Source organism: Rhinolophus sinicus, chromosome 8 (genome assembly GCF_057876585.1).
Source record: "Rhinolophus sinicus isolate RSI-liver-muscle chromosome 8, RSI-T2T, whole genome shotgun sequence".
NCBI lineage: Eukaryota > Metazoa > Chordata > Mammalia > Chiroptera > Rhinolophidae > Rhinolophus > Rhinolophus sinicus.
In genome coordinates, this window is record NC_142508.1 from 37,027,466 (window position 1) to 37,047,614 (window position 20,149).

The 20,149-nt window shown below is 49.8% G+C and overlaps 2 protein-coding genes across 5 annotated transcripts; both read left to right on the forward strand.

The window, feature by feature from the left end:
* The first annotated feature begins 605 nt into the window (after nucleotides 1-605).
* LOC109452487 (kallikrein-6) lies at nucleotides 606-7,634 on the forward strand. Of its 3 annotated transcripts, none has more exons than XM_019741440.3 (7): nucleotides 606-752; nucleotides 1,441-1,588; nucleotides 2,020-2,067; nucleotides 2,416-2,572; nucleotides 4,518-4,765; nucleotides 5,915-6,051; nucleotides 6,934-7,634. In XM_019741440.3, the coding sequence occupies exons 3-7, from the start codon at nucleotides 2,022-2,024 to the stop codon at nucleotides 7,087-7,089; spliced, it is 744 nt and encodes a 247-aa protein (XP_019596999.2). In that variant the 5' UTR covers nucleotides 606-752; nucleotides 1,441-1,588; nucleotides 2,020-2,021; the 3' UTR covers nucleotides 7,090-7,634. The 3 variants fall into 3 exon arrangements, with proteins under 3 accessions (XP_019596999.2, XP_074171691.1, XP_019597000.2); XM_074315590.2 differs by having other exon boundaries at nucleotides 621-752; nucleotides 1,480-1,588; XM_019741441.3 differs by lacking the exon at nucleotides 1,441-1,588 and having other exon boundaries at nucleotides 621-752.
* A 4,022-nt stretch (nucleotides 7,635-11,656) lies between these two features.
* Nucleotides 11,657-20,063, forward strand: LOC109452513 (kallikrein-5-like). Of its 2 annotated transcripts, XM_074315579.2 has the most exons (7): nucleotides 11,709-11,806; nucleotides 11,903-11,953; nucleotides 12,068-12,151; nucleotides 13,595-13,856; nucleotides 14,617-14,873; nucleotides 15,004-15,137; nucleotides 18,775-20,063. In XM_074315579.2, exons 2-7 carry the CDS (start codon nucleotides 11,938-11,940, stop codon nucleotides 18,928-18,930), a joined length of 909 nt encoding a protein of 302 aa, XP_074171680.1. In that variant the 5' UTR covers nucleotides 11,709-11,806; nucleotides 11,903-11,937; the 3' UTR covers nucleotides 18,931-20,063. The 2 variants fall into 2 exon arrangements, with proteins under 2 accessions (XP_019597027.2, XP_074171680.1); XM_019741468.3 differs by lacking the exon at nucleotides 11,903-11,953 and having other exon boundaries at nucleotides 11,657-11,806.
* The last annotated feature ends 86 nt before the right edge of the window (nucleotides 20,064-20,149 follow it).

Below are 20,149 nucleotides of genomic sequence, written 5' to 3' on the forward strand. Positions count from 1 at the left end.
TTCCTACTTATTTCCATGTCCTTCCCTGCATGTTGACTTTCATCAAGTCCCCAAATCCTTCCGTGTCCCATTAGTTTCCCCACCGCCCCTCATGTCATTCCTTCCAGCTCCCCAGCATCTAACACCCTCGGTGCACATGCGTGTGTGCGCACACGCTTCTCTTCAAAATGCAGGGGGAACCTAAGGGAAGATAAGCAGAGAGATTAGAGAGTGTCAAAGAAGATTTGGAGAAGAAAGGGGCAAGACAGACACAGAGAAAAAGATGGAGAAAGAAGCAGAGGGATAGAGAGACACAGGTAGAGGCTGAGATGGACAGATAGAGTAAAAGAGAGACAGACATGGAGACATCCCGCCATAGTCAGGGAGAGAGACAGAGCTCAGAAGTGGGCAGACTTGGAGGAAGGCGGCCCAGGAGTGTCAGAAGTCCTGATATCTGGGCAGAGATGGGTGGACAATCAAAAGACAGCAAGAGAACTGTCAGACAATGACAGAGAGAAGCTATTGACACAGCCGCCTGTCACCCGCCTGCTTGGAAGAGAGATTGAGAAATGGAGCTGCCAGGAGCAGGGCACTAGGTGCCGGGGCGGACAAAGCCTGATTGTTCCGGGCCCTTTCCCCACAGTGCCCGGGCCTGCGCCCCAGCCCGGGGCAGGGTCGGGTGCCAGCTTGGTGACACACGCTTTCTCACTAGTTGGCTCACTCTCTCGTGGGGACAAGGAGGTCGTCAGCACCCACAGAGGGACTTACAGCAGGTGCGTGAATCAGCCCAACCCCCTCAACCCTGCAGCCTGGTTCCCAGGCCCGGGGAATGCGGGTCCCGAGCCCCGACAGACAGTGATGGGGTTCCTAGAGGCCAGGGCCACTCCTTGCTTACCTGGGAGGCCCATATTTGTGTCCTCAGACACTTTCTTGCTCAGGGACCTAAAAGTCTAGGGACTGCGAAGGGCAAGCTCCCATCTTTCCCTCCCTCAGACCCAGGAGTCCAGGCCCCCAGCCCCTCCTCCCTCAGACCCAGGAGTCCAGGCCCCCAGCCCCTCCTCCCTCAGACCCAGGAGTCCAGGCCCCCAGACCCTCCTCCCTCAGACCCAGGAGTCCAGGCCCCCGGCCCCTCTTCCCTCAGACCCCCAGTGCACTTATGGACCAGTGCTCCCCTCCCTGAACTGGGGTCAGGGGTCAGGAGGAGCAGATCTGTGGGAGCTGGAGGAATGTGTGTGGGAGGTCTGAGTGAGGAGGAAAAGGGCGGGGCAGCCTCCTGCCTCAGGGACCTGGGGAGCACGGGTTAAAAGGAAGAACCAGGAGCATCTGGGGACAGGACTAGCCTCTTCCAGGGAGGCCAGGAGGCCAGGGGTGTGTGTCAGGCAGACCTTGAAGACCTGGGCCTTGCAGCCCTTACATTGTCTGCTCTCTCTCTCTCTGCCTCTCTCTCGCTTTCATCCGCAGAAGTCCTCTCTCCTTTCTGAGCCCCTTTTCTCCCCTCAGCTCCCTGTGTTTCTGACTCTCTGCCTCCTTGTCTGTCTGCCTGTGACACGTGCTGTCCCTGCCCCCAACCCAAGAACCCCTGGGCCAGTAGGCAGTGGCCCTCCCACAGGTAAGACCATACTGCACCCCAGAACCTACAGGTGTGGGGGATGAGTGGACAGGTGAGCCCAGAGCCAAGGTGCTGAGGAAAACGCATTGGGAGACAAGAACGTCGGAGGCCACCCTGGCCAACCCTTCCTGTTACTAGGCAGCCAAACTCTAGCGGAGAGGAGGAGAAAGATTTAATGAGAATGCGCTGTGAGCAGCACCTGGGACCAGCAGATGTGCTCCTGGCTTCTCACTGACACCTGCCTTCATGGGACCCTCAGATGGGAGACAGGGGTGTAGGAGACAAGATATCAGGAGGCCTAATGAAGGACAGAAGCAAAGGATCTGAGAGCATGGCCAGCCAGGAAGGAGGACATGGGGAGGACACAGAAGGGGGTGGGTGTGGTGGGGTCTGAGACAGGGACTGATGGTGCATTTGGCTTCCCCTCCCAGGAATGGCCATGAAGACCCTGACTGCAGTACTGATTCTGATTGCTGCAGGTGGGAAGACAAGGAACGGATGGGGAGGTTTGGGGGCAGGTGGGGGTTGCTGCTGGGACACAGACTGGGAATGGGGGTGGGGATCCAAATGAGTGTGGAGGTGGAGTGGTTTGGAATGAGGAAGAAGTGGGGGCTGGGTGAGAAATAGGGGATGCAGACAGGGAAGGGGGTGGGAGGTGAGTGTGAAGATGGCGAAGAGCTTGAGGGTGGGGCTGGCATGGATGGGATGGATAAGTTTGGGTGTAGGGACGGAGATGATGTTGATGATTAAGACGGAACTGGCATCAGCCCAGGGATGCACCTGTTGTCTGCAGACCTCCTTTCTGACCCTGATGCTCCCTCCCACAGTCGGGGCAGAGCAGAAGGAAAAGGTGCTGCACGGCGGACCCTGCGAGCAGCTGTCTCACCCCTACCAAGCTGCCCTCTACACCTCAGGGCACTTGCTCTGCGGAGGGGTCCTCATTCACCCACTGTGGGTCCTCACTGCTGCCCACTGCAAAAAACCGTGAGTTTCCACACCGTGAACGGGGACTGGTTGCAATTTGACCCTTCCAGTGTCTTGCAGACTTCATGCAGGAAGTGACACACGCAGCCCCCTGTCCCAGTGTGAGGACATCTGATAACCAGGTTCATCCGGCCAATATTTAACTGAGTACTAAATATGTACCAGGCTCTGTTTGGAGCCCTGGGGATCCAGAAGTGAAAACAAGAGCAATTGCTGCTTTCATGAACTGAACTTCTCATTGGGGAATCAGATTGCACAAGGACCTGTAGGGAGAGATGGAGCAATGGATTTAATTCTAAGTGCAGTGGGAAGCCACTGGAGAGTTTTAATGTGGGAAGCCGCAAGATCTGATTTACATTTTTAAGAGCACTCCGGCTACCATGTGGAAAGTGGCCTGGGCGAGAGGAGATGAAGGGATGCATGTGGACGCTGTAGCCATCATCCAGTGCCATGAAAGGATGGTTTGGTCCAGGATGTTAGCAGTGGGGATGTATGGAAGTTAAAAACCTTGGGAGGTATTTTGAGACTGAGCCAGCAGGACGTGGTGACGTGGGATGGGAGGGAAAAAGAGCAAGCAGGGCTGACCTCCAAGTATTTGACTTGAACACTGGGTGTTTGGTTGTCTTTCTCTGAGTCAGAGGAGAGGGAAAGAGAAGCAGTTTGGATAAGGGCAGGTGAAGGGACAGAGCCAGGAGTGCAGTTTCCAGGCTCTCGCCCTCACATGGAAAGGTGCTGGCTCAGGTAGTAAATGGCCATCAACTGTGATTGGATGGCCATCAGCTGTAACCAGTGAGCCATTGGCCACTAATATAACTGCTGTCTTGAAATGCTTCCTCCTCCATCCTTCAGTCAATGGGAAGCTATTCCAGGTCTACAGGCAAGGAACGCCTTCTCCGGGTCTGGGTTTTGGATAGACAACTCTGAAAACAGTGTAGAGAATAGATTAGAGAAGGAGACGTTTCAGACTGACCCTTCTGAGAATAGAGGCTGGGACCATGGCAGTGACAGTGGCAACAGGAGGAGAGAGAGGACTGTGGACTATTTCAGAAGTATTATCCATATGCAAACTCCAAGGCCTCTTACTGCATGACCGGCTGGACGATAAAGTATTTTAATGTCGATAAGGAATAAAAGAGTAGAGTTGTTTAAAAAAAAAGAGAGAGAGAGAGAGAGTAGAGTTGTTTTAAAAAAGAGTAGAGTTGTTTTTAAAAAACAAAAAAACAGTTGCTGGCAGAGTTGTTTTTTAAAAAAAAAAAAAAACAAAACAAAAAAAAAACAGTAGTGTTGTTTTTTTAAAAAAGAGTAGTTTTTTTAAAAAAAAAAGTTGCTGGCAGAGGAAACAGCCAGTGCAAAGGCCCTGGGGTGAAAGGATGACTATTGTGTTCAAGGAAAGGCAGGGAAACCAGTGTGACTGGAGCAGAAGGAGAGAGGAAAAGTGTGGGAGGAGATGTCTCAGAGGTAATGGGCAGGACCTTGTGGTCCATAGTGAACGCTTTGGCTTTTACTCTGAGTGAGATGAGAGTCATGGGAGAATTCTGAGCAGAGGAATGACAGGACCGACTTATGTGGTCAAAATATCTCTGGCTGCTTTGTGGAGGATGCACTACAGGGGGCCAAAGGCACAAGCAAGGGGTCCAGAGAGGTGGCTCAGACCAAGATGTAGCAAAGGGGAAGGTGAGAGGTGGTCAGATTCTGGATACATCAGAGAGACAAAAGGATTTCTGGACAGCTTTGATATGAGGCATGAAATAAAGAGTCAAGAATAGGTCCAAGGTTATTCTGGAAGGATGGACTTGTCATTTACTGAGCTGGGAAGACTGAAGGGACCACACAGGCCAAATGGTTTGTGGTTCACCAGGCTACCCCACCTCCCACCACAGCCATATATGGAGTCTCAGCTGCAGCACAAGGGCTACAAGTGAGACCCAGCCCTCCTCTTTCACAGGAATCTTCAGGTCTACTTGGGGAAGCACAAGATTAAAGAAAGAGAGAGTTCCCAGATAGCGAATTCTGTTGCCCGAGCTGTGGCCCACCCTGGCTACAATGCTGCCACCCATGACAATGACATCATGTTATTACGCCTGAAGCAGCCAGCCAGACTCTCCGAATATATCCAGCCCCTGAGACTGGAGACAGACTGCTCGGCAAACCACACCAACTGCCGCATCCTAGGCTGGGGCAAGACAGCGAACGGTCAGTAGGCCAAGGACGATGGGGGAGCAGGCCAGTGGGTGATGGGTCAGGGAAGGTGGACCAAAGGGTGAAGGGTCAAAGGTGGAAGTGGTCCAATGGTGAGGACTAATGGGGCAGTGTACCAATGGATGAAAGTTCATTGGAGAGGGAAGACAAATATGGGAGTTGAGCCAATGAGTGAAAGTAGACCAGTGGGTGAATGATATGGGAGGATGGGTCATAAGACGAAGGGTCAATGAGGAGGAAGGATCAATGGGAGATACTAATCAGGAAGGAGGCCAGTTGTCAAAAAGGACCAATCAGGATGCACTATGATCAAAAAGGGATGAAAGGAGGAGGGTCTAATGAAACAAGAGAGATCAGTAAAGCAAGGGCGGCAACTGAAGGATGTGAATTGAGAGAGTGGATAGAGAGAGCTAATAGGGGAGGGACCATTGGGGAAACATGGATAATCAATAGGAGTCACTAGAGGAAAGACCAGAGGAAGAAACAAGTCTGATAGACCAGTAATAACCATTGAACATGGGCCTGTAAGTGAAGGGCCAAAAAAAAAAGGTAGACCATTGGCTGAAAGGCCAATGAAAGGGTAGGGCCAGTGGGGGGAGCGCAGCAGCATTTAGGAAAGGGGACATGGGCCATTGGATGAAGGGCCAATTAGAAGGGAGAGCCAATGGGGAAAGAAGGGACCAGATAGGAAAGGAGTAATGATCAAGTGGTGACCAGTCAGGATGAACCAATGGGCAAGAATGGTCCAATGAAGGATGAAGGGGTACAACAGAGGAGGCCACTAATAGAAGAGAGTCTAGAAGTCAGCTGGAACTACTGAAGAAGGTGGGACCAATGGAAGAGAGACATGTGGAGGCAGGACCTAGGAGAAAGGAAAAACCAACAGGAAGTGAAGACTCATGGAGAAGGGATGACTAATGAGGAACACAAGCCAATGGGAGGAAAGAATGACGTAAAGAGGGACCAGTCAGGAGTCAGGGCCAATGGAAATGGGTTTTAAGAATGTGCAACAAATAGGAAGAAGGAAACCAGTGGGAAGTAAGCACCAATCAGGGAGGGAAAACTTTCGGGGGTTGGAGGATCGCTGGGGAGGACATGGGAAGGGCGGGTTGTGAAGTGAGCCTGATCCCTCTCTGTTGTCAGGTGATTTTCCTAACACCCTCCAGTGTGCATACATTCACCTGGTGACACATGAGGAATGTGAGCGTGCCTACCCTGGCCAGATCACCCAAAACATGGTGTGCGCTGGAGATGAGAAGTACGGGAAGGATTCCTGCCAGGTGAGGACAATTACGGGACCCATCAGCTACATAGCAAAGGACAGAGACACAAAAACACAGATAGAAACAGGAAGAGAGAGATACATACAGATCAAAACAGAGCTGTACGAAGATAGGCTGGGAGAGAAGCCAAGACATGAAAAGGTGAGAGACTCAATGTGACACAGAGACACAATCGTTTACTGATAGAGATACAAGGACAGCCAACAGAGACAGGAAATGCAGTCAAGGATGGAGATGGAGAGATCAAGAATCAGGGACACAGTAGGAGGCAAATGGTGTGAGGGGACTGTCCTTCAAATACAGCCCCCACAAGTCCTGCTTGGACATGGCCAAGCCATAGAGGAGGGGACCCTAGATGGAGAGAGAGGGAGTTCCATCCCCACTCCCAAATACCTTTCACTTGGGTTTCCTCCACCATCGTCCATTGGGTCTCTCCAGCTTGTGCCAAAATTTACCCGCAGTGCATTAAAGGACCTGCAAAGACTAGCCAAGAGGGGAAAAGAGACCAAGATAGAGAAAGGGATACACAGTGAGCTGGATCAAAAGGAAGGGCATACAGATCTCCCTCTGTCTCTCCACACCTCTCAGTCTCTGTTCTGTTCTTAACCTTTATCCTTTTCTTTCTCTTTTTCTCTCTATGCCTCTCTGGATCTTGGTGTTCTCTCTGTTTCTCTATGTTTCTGAGTCTCCCTCAGTCTTTCTCCAGTATCCTGTCTGTGACTTTGCATCTGTCTGTCTGACTCTCTCTCTGTCCCTGAGTATTTCTCTCCATCTCTGCATGTCTCTCTTTCCTTCTCTACATGTCTCTGTGTCGCCTTCTGTTTCTTTGTCTTTCTCTCCCTGTGTTTCTGTATATGACTCTCTCCCTCTTTCCCACAGGGCGATTCTGGGGGTCCTCTGGTGTGTGGAGACCGTCTCCGAGGCCTTGTTTCTTGGGGTAACATCCCCTGTGGATCCAAAGAGAAGCCAGGAGTCTATACCAACGTCTGTAGATATGGCCCATGGATCCGAAAAATCATTCAGGACTACTACTAACTCTGACATGTGACATCTAACTCTTGACCTCGATCCCCATTTGCTGGCTCTAGAATATATCTCACCAAGACCTTACCTTCCCGGCACCTGCCCAGATCCAACACTTAATGCTTAATAAATGCCATGACACAACAGCACAAATTCTCCCTGATTTTATCCCAGCCCCATCCTTACATTATGGGGGGTGAGTGGGAAATGGGTTGAGGTCTTACCCCACCACTAAGAGAATACAGGAAAATCCCTTCCAAACGTCCCTCCTTCCTTGATTATTCCAGGGTCTTGGTGTCTTCCTACAGAGGCATGGCAACAAATCTGGAGACACCTGAGTTGGAATCCTAGCTCTGACTCCTGCTACCCATGTACCGCTGGGAAGTGCCTTCCTTCACTGTGTAGATTCCCATCTGTAACATAAGGAAAATAGGAGTATATTCTTCACCAGGCAGTGCCTGTTGTTGGGTAGATTCAAGGTTTCGAACATGTGAAACAGCTGTAATCGTGCTCAATCATGCACATGTAAATGTTTGCTCAATAAAGCATGAATTTCATTGTTGGTAGTACTTTGCTTTTCTGCATCTCTGAAACCCAGATATTCTTAGTTCCCCTGAACAGCCCATTTTGACTTCTCCTCCCCTCCAGGAAGACACCCTTGACTCTTCCACCTTGTGCTAGCCCGCAGGGGTGGCTCTCTCCCCTCAACTCCCCCCTCAGTGGCAAAAGCAGGGAGGTGAGAGGGTCGGGAGACCACAGTGTGTGGGTAGGAGTGATGGGAAAGGATAGCCAGGACCACATTGACCTCAGACCCCAGGTTGGGAGGCTGGGACTTTCTCCTGAGGGCCATGGGGAGCCACGGAAGGGTTGGGGGCAGGAGTAGCACTGGGACCACGTGCAGGATGGGCCAGAGGGGAGAGCCTAGAGGCCAGGAGAAGGCCGAGCTGAGGCTGGGAGGGCTGGAGAAGGGAGGCTGAAGGTGAGTTACCATATGGATAAGTTTGGGTGGATGGCATTCTCATAAAGGGAATGACCTGCAGAAAAGCTGGAGGTGTGACACCTGGTGTGCCCCAGAGATGGCAAATCACTCACTCAGGATGGTGGGGGCTGGGGTTTGAGGCGGCACAAGTGGGTGACGTGGCTAGAAATATAGGTCAATGGAAAATTGTGCTGGGCCTTGAACGCCAGGCAGAAGAACATGGCCTTGATCCTGAGGGCCTTGACAAAAGGAAGGACAGGGCCAGATCTGGGTATTAGAAAGATCTTGCTGGGGTTCATTGGAGGTGGGTGAATGGCCAGCGAGGAGGTGAGACTAGAGGCCACAAAAGAAATGAAGGGAGTGGACAGGCAGAGTTGGGTTAGGACCCAGGCTTCTGCATGCTTTCTGGGGTTGTCCCACTAACATGCACCATGCATGACCCCAAATCGATGTACACCCCTCTATCCCCAGACCTCAAGCCTGTCCTCAGAGGGGGCTTTTCCTCTTGTAACCCCCACTGTACCATCTCTGAGGAAGACAAAATGAGGCTAGTAGGACACGTGGTGGCTCCCCAGAGGGAAGGAATAGAGGGCCAGATGGGGGGCTGGGGTTAGGAGTGGAGGAATATTTAGGAACAGAGGGACGACCAGAGACCATAATCTATTTGTTCCACTAATATTTATTGCAATCTTATTTTGATCCGGGTGGAGTAGAATGAAATTGGATGTTATTAACAGAGCGACTGCATCACAACAGATGTCAGAGTCAATCCTCCATTACTTTATGACAGAAGAGTGAAGTGGTCCCAAGACAGAGGGAGTGTTGGAAAGAACAGAGTCCCTCGGTTCCAAAGCTCTTTAGAGTTGGAGAAAAATCACACTTTCATGTCTAAAGAACCAAGAAAATATGAAATGTTATCAAAGCGATGTGATGGGAGGGAGTGGTTGACTTCTTTTTTTTTTTATTGCTATTGTTATTTTATTTATTTATTTATTTATTTACCTTATTGGTTGACTTCTTTGAGTACATGGAAATAGTGAGTCATGTGAATGGACTGGGTTCGCTTTGACCAACTCCTTCTAGAAGTTACAGATGAGAAACAGAGCCAAGCGATGCCCAGGGTCACCAAGAGGACCCAATGAGTGGTTGTCCAGACCAAAACCAACAATTAATTGAGAGGGAACCGTGTTCTGTAACGGGTGACGATGATGATGATGGTAAACCGCACGTGCCAGGCACTGTTCTAAGGGTTTTGTATATTATTTCATCTTCGTAGCAACCCTGTGAGCTGGGTACAATTTTTGTTTCCTAATTACAGATAAGGAAACTGAGGCACAGAGTAGACCCATGGTTTGCCCAGAGGCTCACAGATAGTAGGTGACCAAATCCGAATTTGAATGCCAGGGGACTGGTGCCAGAGCAGAGTTCCTCACTGCTCTGCTATGTGAAAGTCTCCTTTCAATTCTGATATGTTTCATGAGCATAGAAACGTTTAAAGGCCCAATTCTTATCATGAATATTTTCTGAAGCAGAATCTTTGCACATTTGGTATTTAAGGTGCTTCTATGTCTAAGAGAATTTTACTTATTATCGGGACAGCCTTGTCACTTCAGCTTGAAATGTGTCGTTGATCTGTGATTTTTAAGTTGGAGTCATACCAAGTTTCTATCCAGCATTAGGGATCTTAAAAGAATGTAACATTGATCATAATTGTAAGTGTGATACAGAGAGATGTACAGATGTGTTTAAATGCTGGGAGGTTTATCTAAAAATTGAAGGATTTCCAGAAGAGATTGAATGTGTTGGTTTTAGAACTGCAGTTTCAGATGTTTGAAGATAATTAACTTACTTTGAAAATTAGACCAAACATTATTATAAAGAATCTATAAAAGTGACTGACAGTTAAGACATACCTAGAATGAGAAGGTTTGTAAGCTAAACCTAAAATACTAAGAAAGTGCTAGGTTGCTGAATTTCTCACTTTAATGCATGAAATATTCATTGCAATAATCAAAATAAACCTCAGAATTTTATTTTTTAAGGTGTTTCCCTCTGGGCACTAAAACCAGCCTCAAGGGCTCTAAAACCTTCATTCAACAGGTGTTGGATAACAGATGTGAGCAGGACAGCTCGGGGTCTGCCTTTAAGGAACAGGGCCCCCACAAGGGCACATCATCAGGCATTTGTCCATTTTGTTCACTGAGAACGTGCTCAGACAATAGCTGTTAGATGGGGGGCTGTGGGGGGGATGAGTTTGGCTCTTATATCCTAGTGGGGACAGAGACCTGCAGTCACAGTTAGAGACAGATGCAGAGAGTTGGAGGCAGACAGAAAGAACAGGTGGGATGGAGAAGAGGTCAGGGGAGGCAGACTCAGATGGCCCAGGACCAAGGAGGGGGAAGTCACCTTTTGGATTCCCCACCCAGTGCCCCACTTCCCAAAGGGCCAGGAGCCACCCACCCTCTATCCCGCCTGGCCTCTTGGCCTCTTTTCTCATCCACAAGTGGCCCTGCCCAACTCTTTCACCCACGCCTGGCTGTGCAGCCAGGCGTAGCACCTCCGGGGCCCCCAGACAGGATCCCTGCCTGTTTCTGCTTCGTGGCCCCCGCCCCAGGAGGGGCAGGAGAAGAGGTTGGTGTGTCCCTTGACAAAGTGGCCTGAGACTTCTCCACCCAAAGTGCAGGGTGAGAGAGCTAGAGGGACAGAAAGAAACAGAGATACAGATGCTCAGAGCCTGTGAGAGGAGCCTGGGGTGGGGGGAGAATGATACAGAGACAGAAACACAGAGTGTGAGGTTGAGAAGGACAGTCACAGAGAAAAGAGAGATAACAGAAAAGGAAAGCTACAGACACCCAGAGGTGTAGAAAAAGAGATTAATTGAGAATCACAGAGACACATAGAGGGGCACAAAGAAATTTTGGGGTTAATGGATATGCTCACTATCTTGACTGTGGTGATGGCTGGACGTGTGTGTGTCAAACTGTACACATTAACCATGCACAGCTTATTGTATCACAATTATGCCTCAATAAAGCTGTTTTTAAAAATAAACCAGAAAGGAATTAAGAAAAATAAAAGACTTGAGAATTCCAAGGTATATTTGACATATAAAATATTCAGAACCATTTAAAAGAGAGAGGAATAAGGATACACAGATAAAGAGCAAGATGTAGAGACACAGAAAGACAGAGAGGGAGGGATAGAGACACAGAGAGACAGGGATCCTTACGTGGGGGAGAGAGAGAGAGAGACCCAAAAAGAAATACTCAGTGGGCGCCTTATACTGAAAGACCCTTGGAAAGTTTCAGAGGGAAGCAAAAACAGAGGGAAGGAAGGAAGGGTAGAAGAGTTTGGAAAAACAGACGCAAAGGATGGAACGATGAAAAGGAGGGGGACGAAAGAGGCGGAAAGAACGAAGGCACGGAAAAGAAAGAAAAACCCTTGCGCCAAGAAGCGCGCCGCAGAGCGGAGACCCCTCCCCATCCTCGGGCCGGGCAGGTAGGGTGTGGCCTTTGGCCCTGGGTGGGGGGTGCTCTGGGGGCGGAGGTGGGGGGAGGCAGGAGGAGTGATTGCTAAGGCGACAGGGCGCCTCACTACCCGGGAATGCGCCCCAGGGAGCAGTGGGTGGTTATAACCCAGGCCGGGCGCCCGGAGCCGAGGAGGAGGTGGCGGCAGGACGGCGCAGGCCTGAGAAGTCTGCGGCTGTGCTGGGAGCTGGCTCCCCACCCCCTACCTGGGGGACGTGTGCAGGTGAGACCAGGGGAAGGGGAGAGGGAGGGAGAGGTGTCTCCGTGTCTGGCTCTGGTCCCTGATGCAGCCCTCTCTCTCTCTGTCCTCCCTCCTCAGTCCAACTGGAGGGCGTTGGATGTCGACTCCCCTGAATGCTATTGTCCCTAGGTACAACTCGACGCTGATGGTCCTCCCTGCCCTGGGAATCCGGTAGGGGAAGAAGTGGGGGGAAAGGTTCCCAGAATTACTTGAGACTCTCCACCCTCTGCCCTCCCCTGCCAGGTGCAGTGGCCATGGCTACAGCAGGACCCTCTTGGAAGTGGATGGTCTGTGCCCTGATCACCGTCCTGATTCTGGGGGTGACAGGTAATCAGAACCCTGTGTGTGCATGACAGCTAACTGTGCATGGTGCTGTGAGTGGCTGTGTGGCACTGGAGTCCCTGTCCCAGGGGACAGTGTGACTGGCTCCAGGACTGGGGGAATGTGAGTCCATGTCTATATTTGTGATTGTGTGATTGTGGCTGGGTGTGAGACTTCGTGTGGCTAGATCTGTGAAGGTGTGACTGCTTGAGGCTCTACATTCAGGTGACTGTATACTATGTGACCGCTTGTTTGTAGAGGGTTGTATGTGTGACAGTGCAGCTGTGTGTGGAGTGTCTGTCGCGCGTCAGTGGACTGAGTGTGCAGAAGTGACTGTCCCTATGAGACAGTGGCTGTGTGAGCGTGGATGACAATGCTAGGCAACTTGCACTGTGCCATGCTGGGTGTGTGCCAGGTAAGGCCACACCTGCTTGTGTATATCTGGGAAGTGTGTGGACCATGAGACAGGGCTGAGCATGTAGCCCCTTTGGAGACGATGCATGTGTCCCTGTGTGTGCTTGTCTGTGACAGCTGTTGTGTGCATGTTTCTTGGAGTGTGTACATAAAGTTTCTCTTCTCTGGGTCATTAGTAAGAATACAAACGAGTGAACAAACTCTGGGGAACTGGTGATGGAGTAGAGTATCTGTGTCTGTGTAGATTTGTGTAGGGGAGGAGAGTCTTGGCAGGACATTCAGGAGGCACGCTTGTGTTTGAGAATGCAGAAAAGCAGCTCTCCCCTGTCCTTCCACTGGGCCCCTTGAGCAGAGCACCCTTCCTGGTTCTGCTCCCCACAACTCTCACTCCACCCATGAGCTCTGGCTCCGCCCCTTTGCCTCAACCACATTCAAGCCCAGACTACATCTACAGTCAGGGACCTTTGGGTTGGGCCCATACCGGTCAAGCTCAGTCTCCGTGATGCGCCCCCTTTGAACCAGGTTTCAACTGTCCCGTCCTCAACTCCTGGAGCCCAGCCCCCACCTCCTCTCGCAAATTAGGGCCTCCTTATAAGATGACCCCCACATGACCCTGGCCTTGGCCCTACCCAAGTGATTCCAAGCCCCTCCCACATCTCAGGCTCTGCCACCTCCTAAAGCGCTGCTACCAGGCCCATCCCAAGGCTCCACCCCCTGAGCCTTGGCTCCGCCCCCGATGTCCAATTTTACCCTCCCAGGTCCTACTCAAACCACTCCCATGATCTTAAAGTCCAGTCAGAGTCCAGTCTCACCGCCTGAGGCTGAACTCTGCCCATGAGTTCTAAGCCTCGCTCCCTCTCAGCGGTTTCACACATATTCTCCAAGTTCTTCTAGTCCCTTGGCCCCGCCCCAAAATCATTGGCCCCGCCTCCTCAACATAGGCCCTCTTCAGAAATCAGACTGGCTGGTCTAAGACCCACCTCCGAGTCCAAGTTCCACAGCCAAGCCCCTTCTTGCCCGTTTTTTTGCACCCAGCGTCTGTTCTTGCAAATGATGATTCCTGCAACAACCCCTCTACCACCGGGACCTCTGGGAGCACCCAGGACCTTGGAGCGGAGGCCACAGACGACCCCCGGGCGAATGACAGCAGCGGCAGCCGCATCATCAATGGGTCCAACTGCCAGATGCACGATGAGCCTTGGCAGGGCGCGCTGCTGCTGAAGCCCAACCAGCTCTACTGTGGGGCCGTGCTGGTGAATCCGCAGTGGCTGCTCACCGCCGCCCACTGCTGGAAGAAGTGAGTGGGGGCTCCAGGAGGAGAGCTGGACGGGGCTAGGGGAAGGGTGGGTGGGGAGGGAGCAGAGAGGTGAGGACCTGGCGCAGATGGTTTGAGGATGAGGGAGCAGGAGGCAGTAGAGTTGGGGATGGGATTAAGGATGGAGTTGTGGAGGAGAGTGGGGGTGGGGATTGATTAGGTTGGGCAGGGCGTTGCGGGAGGGGATGGGAGCTAGGGATGGGTCGGATTTGGGGTTAGGAACACATACTGTTGATGAGCTGGGGGTGAGCAAGGGATTCCGGATGGGGTTAGAGTTGGGTTTGAGGTTGCAGATGGGCCTGTATATGCTGATGGTTTGGGATGGAGATAGAATTAGAGTTGGCTATAGAGTTGGAGACAGGTGGAGATTGGGATGGATGGAGATAAAGATAGAGTTGGGATAGAGATGATATTGGGAATAGATATAGGATTGAGGATGGGGTTAGGATTAGAGTTATGGGTGAGGTGGAGGTGGTCAGATTTGATGTTGAGGATGGTGAGATCCGGCCTTAGGAATGCGTATGTTGGTGTTTTCTGTGTGCGGAAAAGATTCAGGTTGGGGTTGGGAGTGGGATGCAGATGGGTTTGAATTGTGACTGGGGTTAGGACAGGTATGGGGTTGGAGACAAAGATGGTGTTGGGGCTGGGGTGGAGTAGGGTTAGGACTGGGTTTGGGGCTGCCGTTGGCATTGGCTATCGGGTGGAGGTCAGCGTTGGTGGTGACCTGCATTGTCTTCCTCAGATTGTTCAAAATCCGTCTCGGCCACTATTCCCTGTCACCCAATTATGAATCTGGCCAGCAGCTGTTCCGGGGGGTCAGATCCATCCCCCACCCTGGCTACTCCTACCCCGGCCACTCCAATGATCTTATGCTCGTCAAACTGAATAGAAGAATCCTTGAGACTCAGAATGTCAAGCCCATTAACATCTCCTCCCATTGTCCAGTCGCTGGGACCCGCTGCATGGTATCTGGCTGGGGAACAGTGAGCAGTCCCAATGGTGAGTGTTCAGCTCCCTGTTGATGTCTGCCCATGTCTGCCTTCTCCCCGTCTGTGCCTCTGAGCACTCTGCCCCACCCGCCCTTCCCTGCCACTCACTGCAGCCCTACTTTGTGTGTCTCTGTTGACAGTTAACTTCCCCAAGGTCCTCCAGTGCCTGAACATCACTGTGCTCAGCGACAGCAAGTGCAGGGAGGCCTACCCAAGGCAGATCGATGCCACTATGTTCTGTGCCGGCGACGAAGCCGGCAGAGACTCCTGCCAGGTGAGAACCGAGACGCCTCCATTCATTCAGCAGATACACAACTACCGTGCTTCCCCGAAAATAAGACTGGGTCTTATATTAATTTTTGCTCCAAAAGACGCATTAGGACTTACGTTCAGGACGTCTCATCCTGAAAATCATGCTAGAGCTTATTTTCTGGGTAGGTCTTATTTTCGGGGAAACACAGTATGTAGCCTGAGACCCGGCTAAGTGCTCAGATTCCAGCGGTGACCAAATCAGTTAGGACCCCTGTTCTCTCAGAGCTCATATTGTGGAACAGTGCTGTCCAATGGGAATATAATGTGAGCCGTGCATGTGATTTTGAATTTGCTAGTAGCAACATTTTAAAAAAGTAATAAAGAAACAGGTGAAATTACCTATTTTTAATATATTGTACATATTTCACCCAATGTATCTCAAGTACCATCACTTCAAAACGTAAATAATATAAAACAATGATGAATGAGCTATTTTACATTTTTTTGCTATTAATAATAAGTTTTTGAAAACCAGTCTGTATTTTTACACTGACAGCATATCTTAATTTGGGCTAGCCGTGTTTCAAGTGCTCAGCAGCCCCATGTGGCTAGTGGCTATTGTAATAGACAACTCAGATCTAGAAGAAGATTTCAAGGCTGTTCCGTATGGTTGGGCAGGTTGTGCACTGCATAAAGAAATCAAATCTAAGGGGCACCCTTCACATAATAGACATCACAGTTTTGTCTATTTATTTGGGTGAATGTCAAGCATATAGCCGTTCAGTGTCTTGTTCCCACAAAAATATGTAGCATGAAAGTTTTTTGACAAGTGCTAGTAAAATGTCTTGAGGAAGACAAACAGCAACCTATGCTAGGTATTTTCAAAAAGAGAGAGAATATCTTATAGAGAGGATTGATTACAAAGTTGTTGGGAGGGCTGAAAGGTAAAAACAAACCCTATGGCTAAGAAACTGCATAAATAGAGTAATTTCAGAGAGTGGTAAGGGCTTTGCAGAAAGTAGAACATAATTTTATGATGGCAAGTGGCGTGGGGGGGGCAACTATTCAAAACGGTGGTTGGGAGGACCTCCTGAAAGACGTTGTATTTGAGCAGAGACTGAATGACACAAAGGAGCCAGCCTTGCAAAGGTTAAAGGTTAGGAAAAGCATGCGCAAAAGCCCTGAGGCAGGGAGGAGTTTGGCTGATTCAAAGAACAGAAAGAAGCCAGTGTGTCTGGGGTCAGTGTTTGGGGGAGTGGGGGCCACTGGAAGTTGAGGCGAGAGAGATGGGTAGGGGCCAAAGTTCAATAACATTTCTTGATCCCCAATGTAGAGCTTCTCTGTGTTCTAATGGAAGCTATATCTATTGAAGATGACAGAAATTAAAATTAAACTGTTACAGCAATCAGGACCCTTCCCCTGTATTCAGGCCCCCAAGAGTTCTAGTGCAATGTAAACTAACGAGCTCTCTGCTGGCAGGTTGTACAGGTGAGTAATATTGGCCTTTAGTAAGCTGTGGGCTCAGATAGCACTCCAGTCCCATCCTGGTGGCTGTGAAATGCTCCCCCCACCCCCCAAATTTTACAAATTTGACAGTTGCAACAGCTTCCCGGGTCTCCCAATTTCAACTCTGTTCCCACTTAACAATGGAAGCACATGCATCAGGATAGCGAGATGGGGAGGATTTTTATCAGAAGAAATGAAAGTACATCTCATTTGAATGCCAATATTTTAAACCATTTAGCCTTTCTGTAGCCAAGTATAGTACCTTGTGTTTTTGCTGTTGTTTTGTTTTTTGCAGACCCAAGTTGCTTTTTTACACCAGCCTGTGGTCTGGGCAAGGCCACTAAAAACAAGAAATAATAACAACAATACTAATATTAATAGCATAATAATGATAGCAGCTAATTGCTGGACACTGTTTTACGTAGTTCACATGCATCAGCTGATTAATTCATTTAAGTGTTGTAATTATTAGCTCCGTTTTACAGACAAGGAACCGAGGCTGAGGGCAGTTAATTAACTGCCTCTCCAAAGAAACTCTGCAGGATGTTAAAAAAAAAAAAAAAATCGTGAGAAAAATTAAGCCACAAGAAAGTTGGAATTTAGAGGTCTGGGCAGCCAATCTCTTTTGTCTTGAAATGGTGTCTGCTAATGGGGAAAGAAGTCAGGTCTATTCCTTAGAATTGATCCCAGCACTCTGGGTAGTCTTTCATATTTTGCTTAAACGTAAGTAAGAAATGACAGTAAAGAGTGGCATTATTATAGCAGGGTAATTACAGGGAGCTAGGGGACTTAAGGATTGGCAATCCAAATTAATCCAGTTCTGTCCAAGAAAGAAGTTCCAGACCTCATGAGAGGTTTAAAGAGTTTATTTGAGCCAAGGCCTGAAGGCCAGATAGGGAAGCAAAATCTCAAAGGATTGAGGAAATGCTCCAGGAAGTAGCAGTTTTGCAGTTTATTTCATACACTTAGAATCAACGTAGAAGACATAAGTTTGCATGAAATCCATTGTGGTAGATTAAGGAGACAGGGGACAGCAAAGAAGGGAAATCTCTAGTATTGGATACATAGTAAAATGGAGAGATACATGTTTCTTTTACACAGTGGATGCAGCATAGTTAACATCTCACATAAATACTTGTGAGTATTCAGGTAAAAGATAACAGTGAGGAACGTTGGGGTCATCTCGTCACAGTATCAGGGTGTTTATCTCCGGGACTGGAGAAGAGATCTTTCTGACATTTGAAGTATGTTCTTCCAGATGCACAAAAACAATGGACAGGGCCCCCTCAAGGTAAAAGTTCACCTGTCACACAGAATTCAGGACGTGACTTCCCGCAGTGACCTGCTCAGTTAGGAATTTTTTTATGACCGGAACATCCTATGTGGTTACTTTCAGCTGTTGAACTTGTCAGGCCTGCCAGGTAGCCAGGCCACTCTTCATTCAGAGTTCTTAACTGGGAGTAATTCTGCACTCCCTAGGGGACATGTGGCAAGGCCTGGAGATATTTTTCTTTGCCACAACTGTGCGGGGGCTGGGAGATTGGAGAGAAAGGAGGGCAGTTACTGGCACCTAGTGTGTAGATCCAGAAATGCTGCTAAACATCCTAAATGCACAGGACAGCCTCTCACAGCAAAGCATTATCCGGCCCAGTGTCAAAGGTGCCCAGATTGAGAAACTCTCTTTCAGGGGCTAAGAACAGCCTCTCAGCAGAAGTAAGGTCTAAGTAAGATGGATTGATATCAAGGATGGACAAAGAGTGAGGAAGGGAAAGGAAAGAGTGTCCAGTGAGAGAAGTATGGTATTCAAAGGCTGGAGGGGAGAGGGAAAGAAATAGAGACATGCAATGAGGGTGACAGAGAAGAGGCTGGGGTTGGGTAACGAGGGACAAACAGGGTTTCTACAAGTTGGACATGGAGTAAAATGTTAATATTCTCCTCTCTCTCTCTCTCTCTCTCTCTCTCTCTCTCTCTCTCTCTCTCTCTCCCCCTCCCTCTCCCTGACCACCCCCACCCCCCCCGTCTCTTCATCTCTCTACTTTGGCCACCTCTGTGCCTCTGTGTCTTGCTGTTCTGGTCCTTCTTCATCTGTGTGTCACTCTCCTCCACCTCCCCACACCTCTGCCTCTCTGTGTACCTCCCTTTCTGTCTCACAGGGTGATTCTGGGGGCCCCGTGGTCTGCAATGGCAAACTACAGGGCCTCGTGTCCTGGGGAGATTTTCCCTGTGCTCAGCCCAACAGACCCGGCGTCTACACCAACCTCTGCCGGTTCACCAAGTGGATCCATGACACCATCCAGTCCAACTCATGAGTCATACCAGGGCCCGGCATTCTAGTGTCCCCCACCCACTGCAAGTCCCCAGTCCTGCAGGGACCTGACACTCCTTCCAGACCCCCATTCCTTCCCAAGGATTCTGAGGATTTTAACCTCTAGCCCCCCAAGTCTCCTGGAATCAGGGTCCCCCTTCCCTAACAGTGGACTGAACTCATATCTCCAGTTGGATCCTGGGGACATTTCCCAGGATGGCCAGAAATAAAGCATCCAAGGAGAAGTGGGCTTCATGTGTGGTCTCCTCCCCGCCCCAGTCACTAGATGGCTGGGCAGCTGGGAACAAGTCACTTCTCCCCTCTACACTACTGTGTTTGCTCTATGAGGTTATTTCAGTTGCAAGAAACAGGTCCACTCAAGCTGCTTTTCATTTTCTTCACAAATATGGATCAAGTGGCTGGCTATTCTGTGCCAGGAACGGTTCCAGAGCCTGGGGACACTGCAATGGGCAAAACAGAGAAAAAAGTCCTGCCCCTGGTAGAACTCACGTTCTAGTCAGGGAACAGACAATAAAGACATAAACAAATACATTGTATGCTGCACTAAGTATGTAAGTGATATGAATAAAACGAGAATAGAGCGTGAGGAAAGAGAAAGAATGTGGGGTTAAGGGGGCTGTTTATACTGAATGATCACAGAGGCTGTGGAGGGCAGTGTAACAGACACCCCTCCCCGTGTCCCCCCCCAAAAAAAAGACGTCCACATCCTGATCCCTGGAACATGTGAGTGTGACCTCACGTGGCCCAAGGGAGTTTGCAGGTGTGATTGAATTGAGGATGTTGAGATGGAGGGATTATTCTGCATTACGTGGTTGGGGCCGTTATAATCCCAGGGATCCTCATAGGAAGGAAGCAGTGGGCTCAGGATGACAGAGAGATTGGGCAAACTGCCGGTTTTGAAGATGAAGGAAGGGGTCATGAGCCTAGAAATGTAGGTGGCCTGTGGGAGCTGGAAAGAGCACAGAAATGGATTCTCCTCTGGAGCCTCCAGAAGGAGCCAGCCTTGCCCGTCAATGCCTCGATTGTAGCCCACTGACACCCATTTTGGACTTCTAGTCTCTAGAACTGTAAGAGAATAAACTTGTGTTGTTTTAAGCCTCTAAGTTTGTGGTGATTTGTTACAGCAGCCAGGGGACACTAACACAGTAGGAAAGGAATACATCTCTGAGGAGGTGGCATTTGAGCCGAGACCTACAGGATGA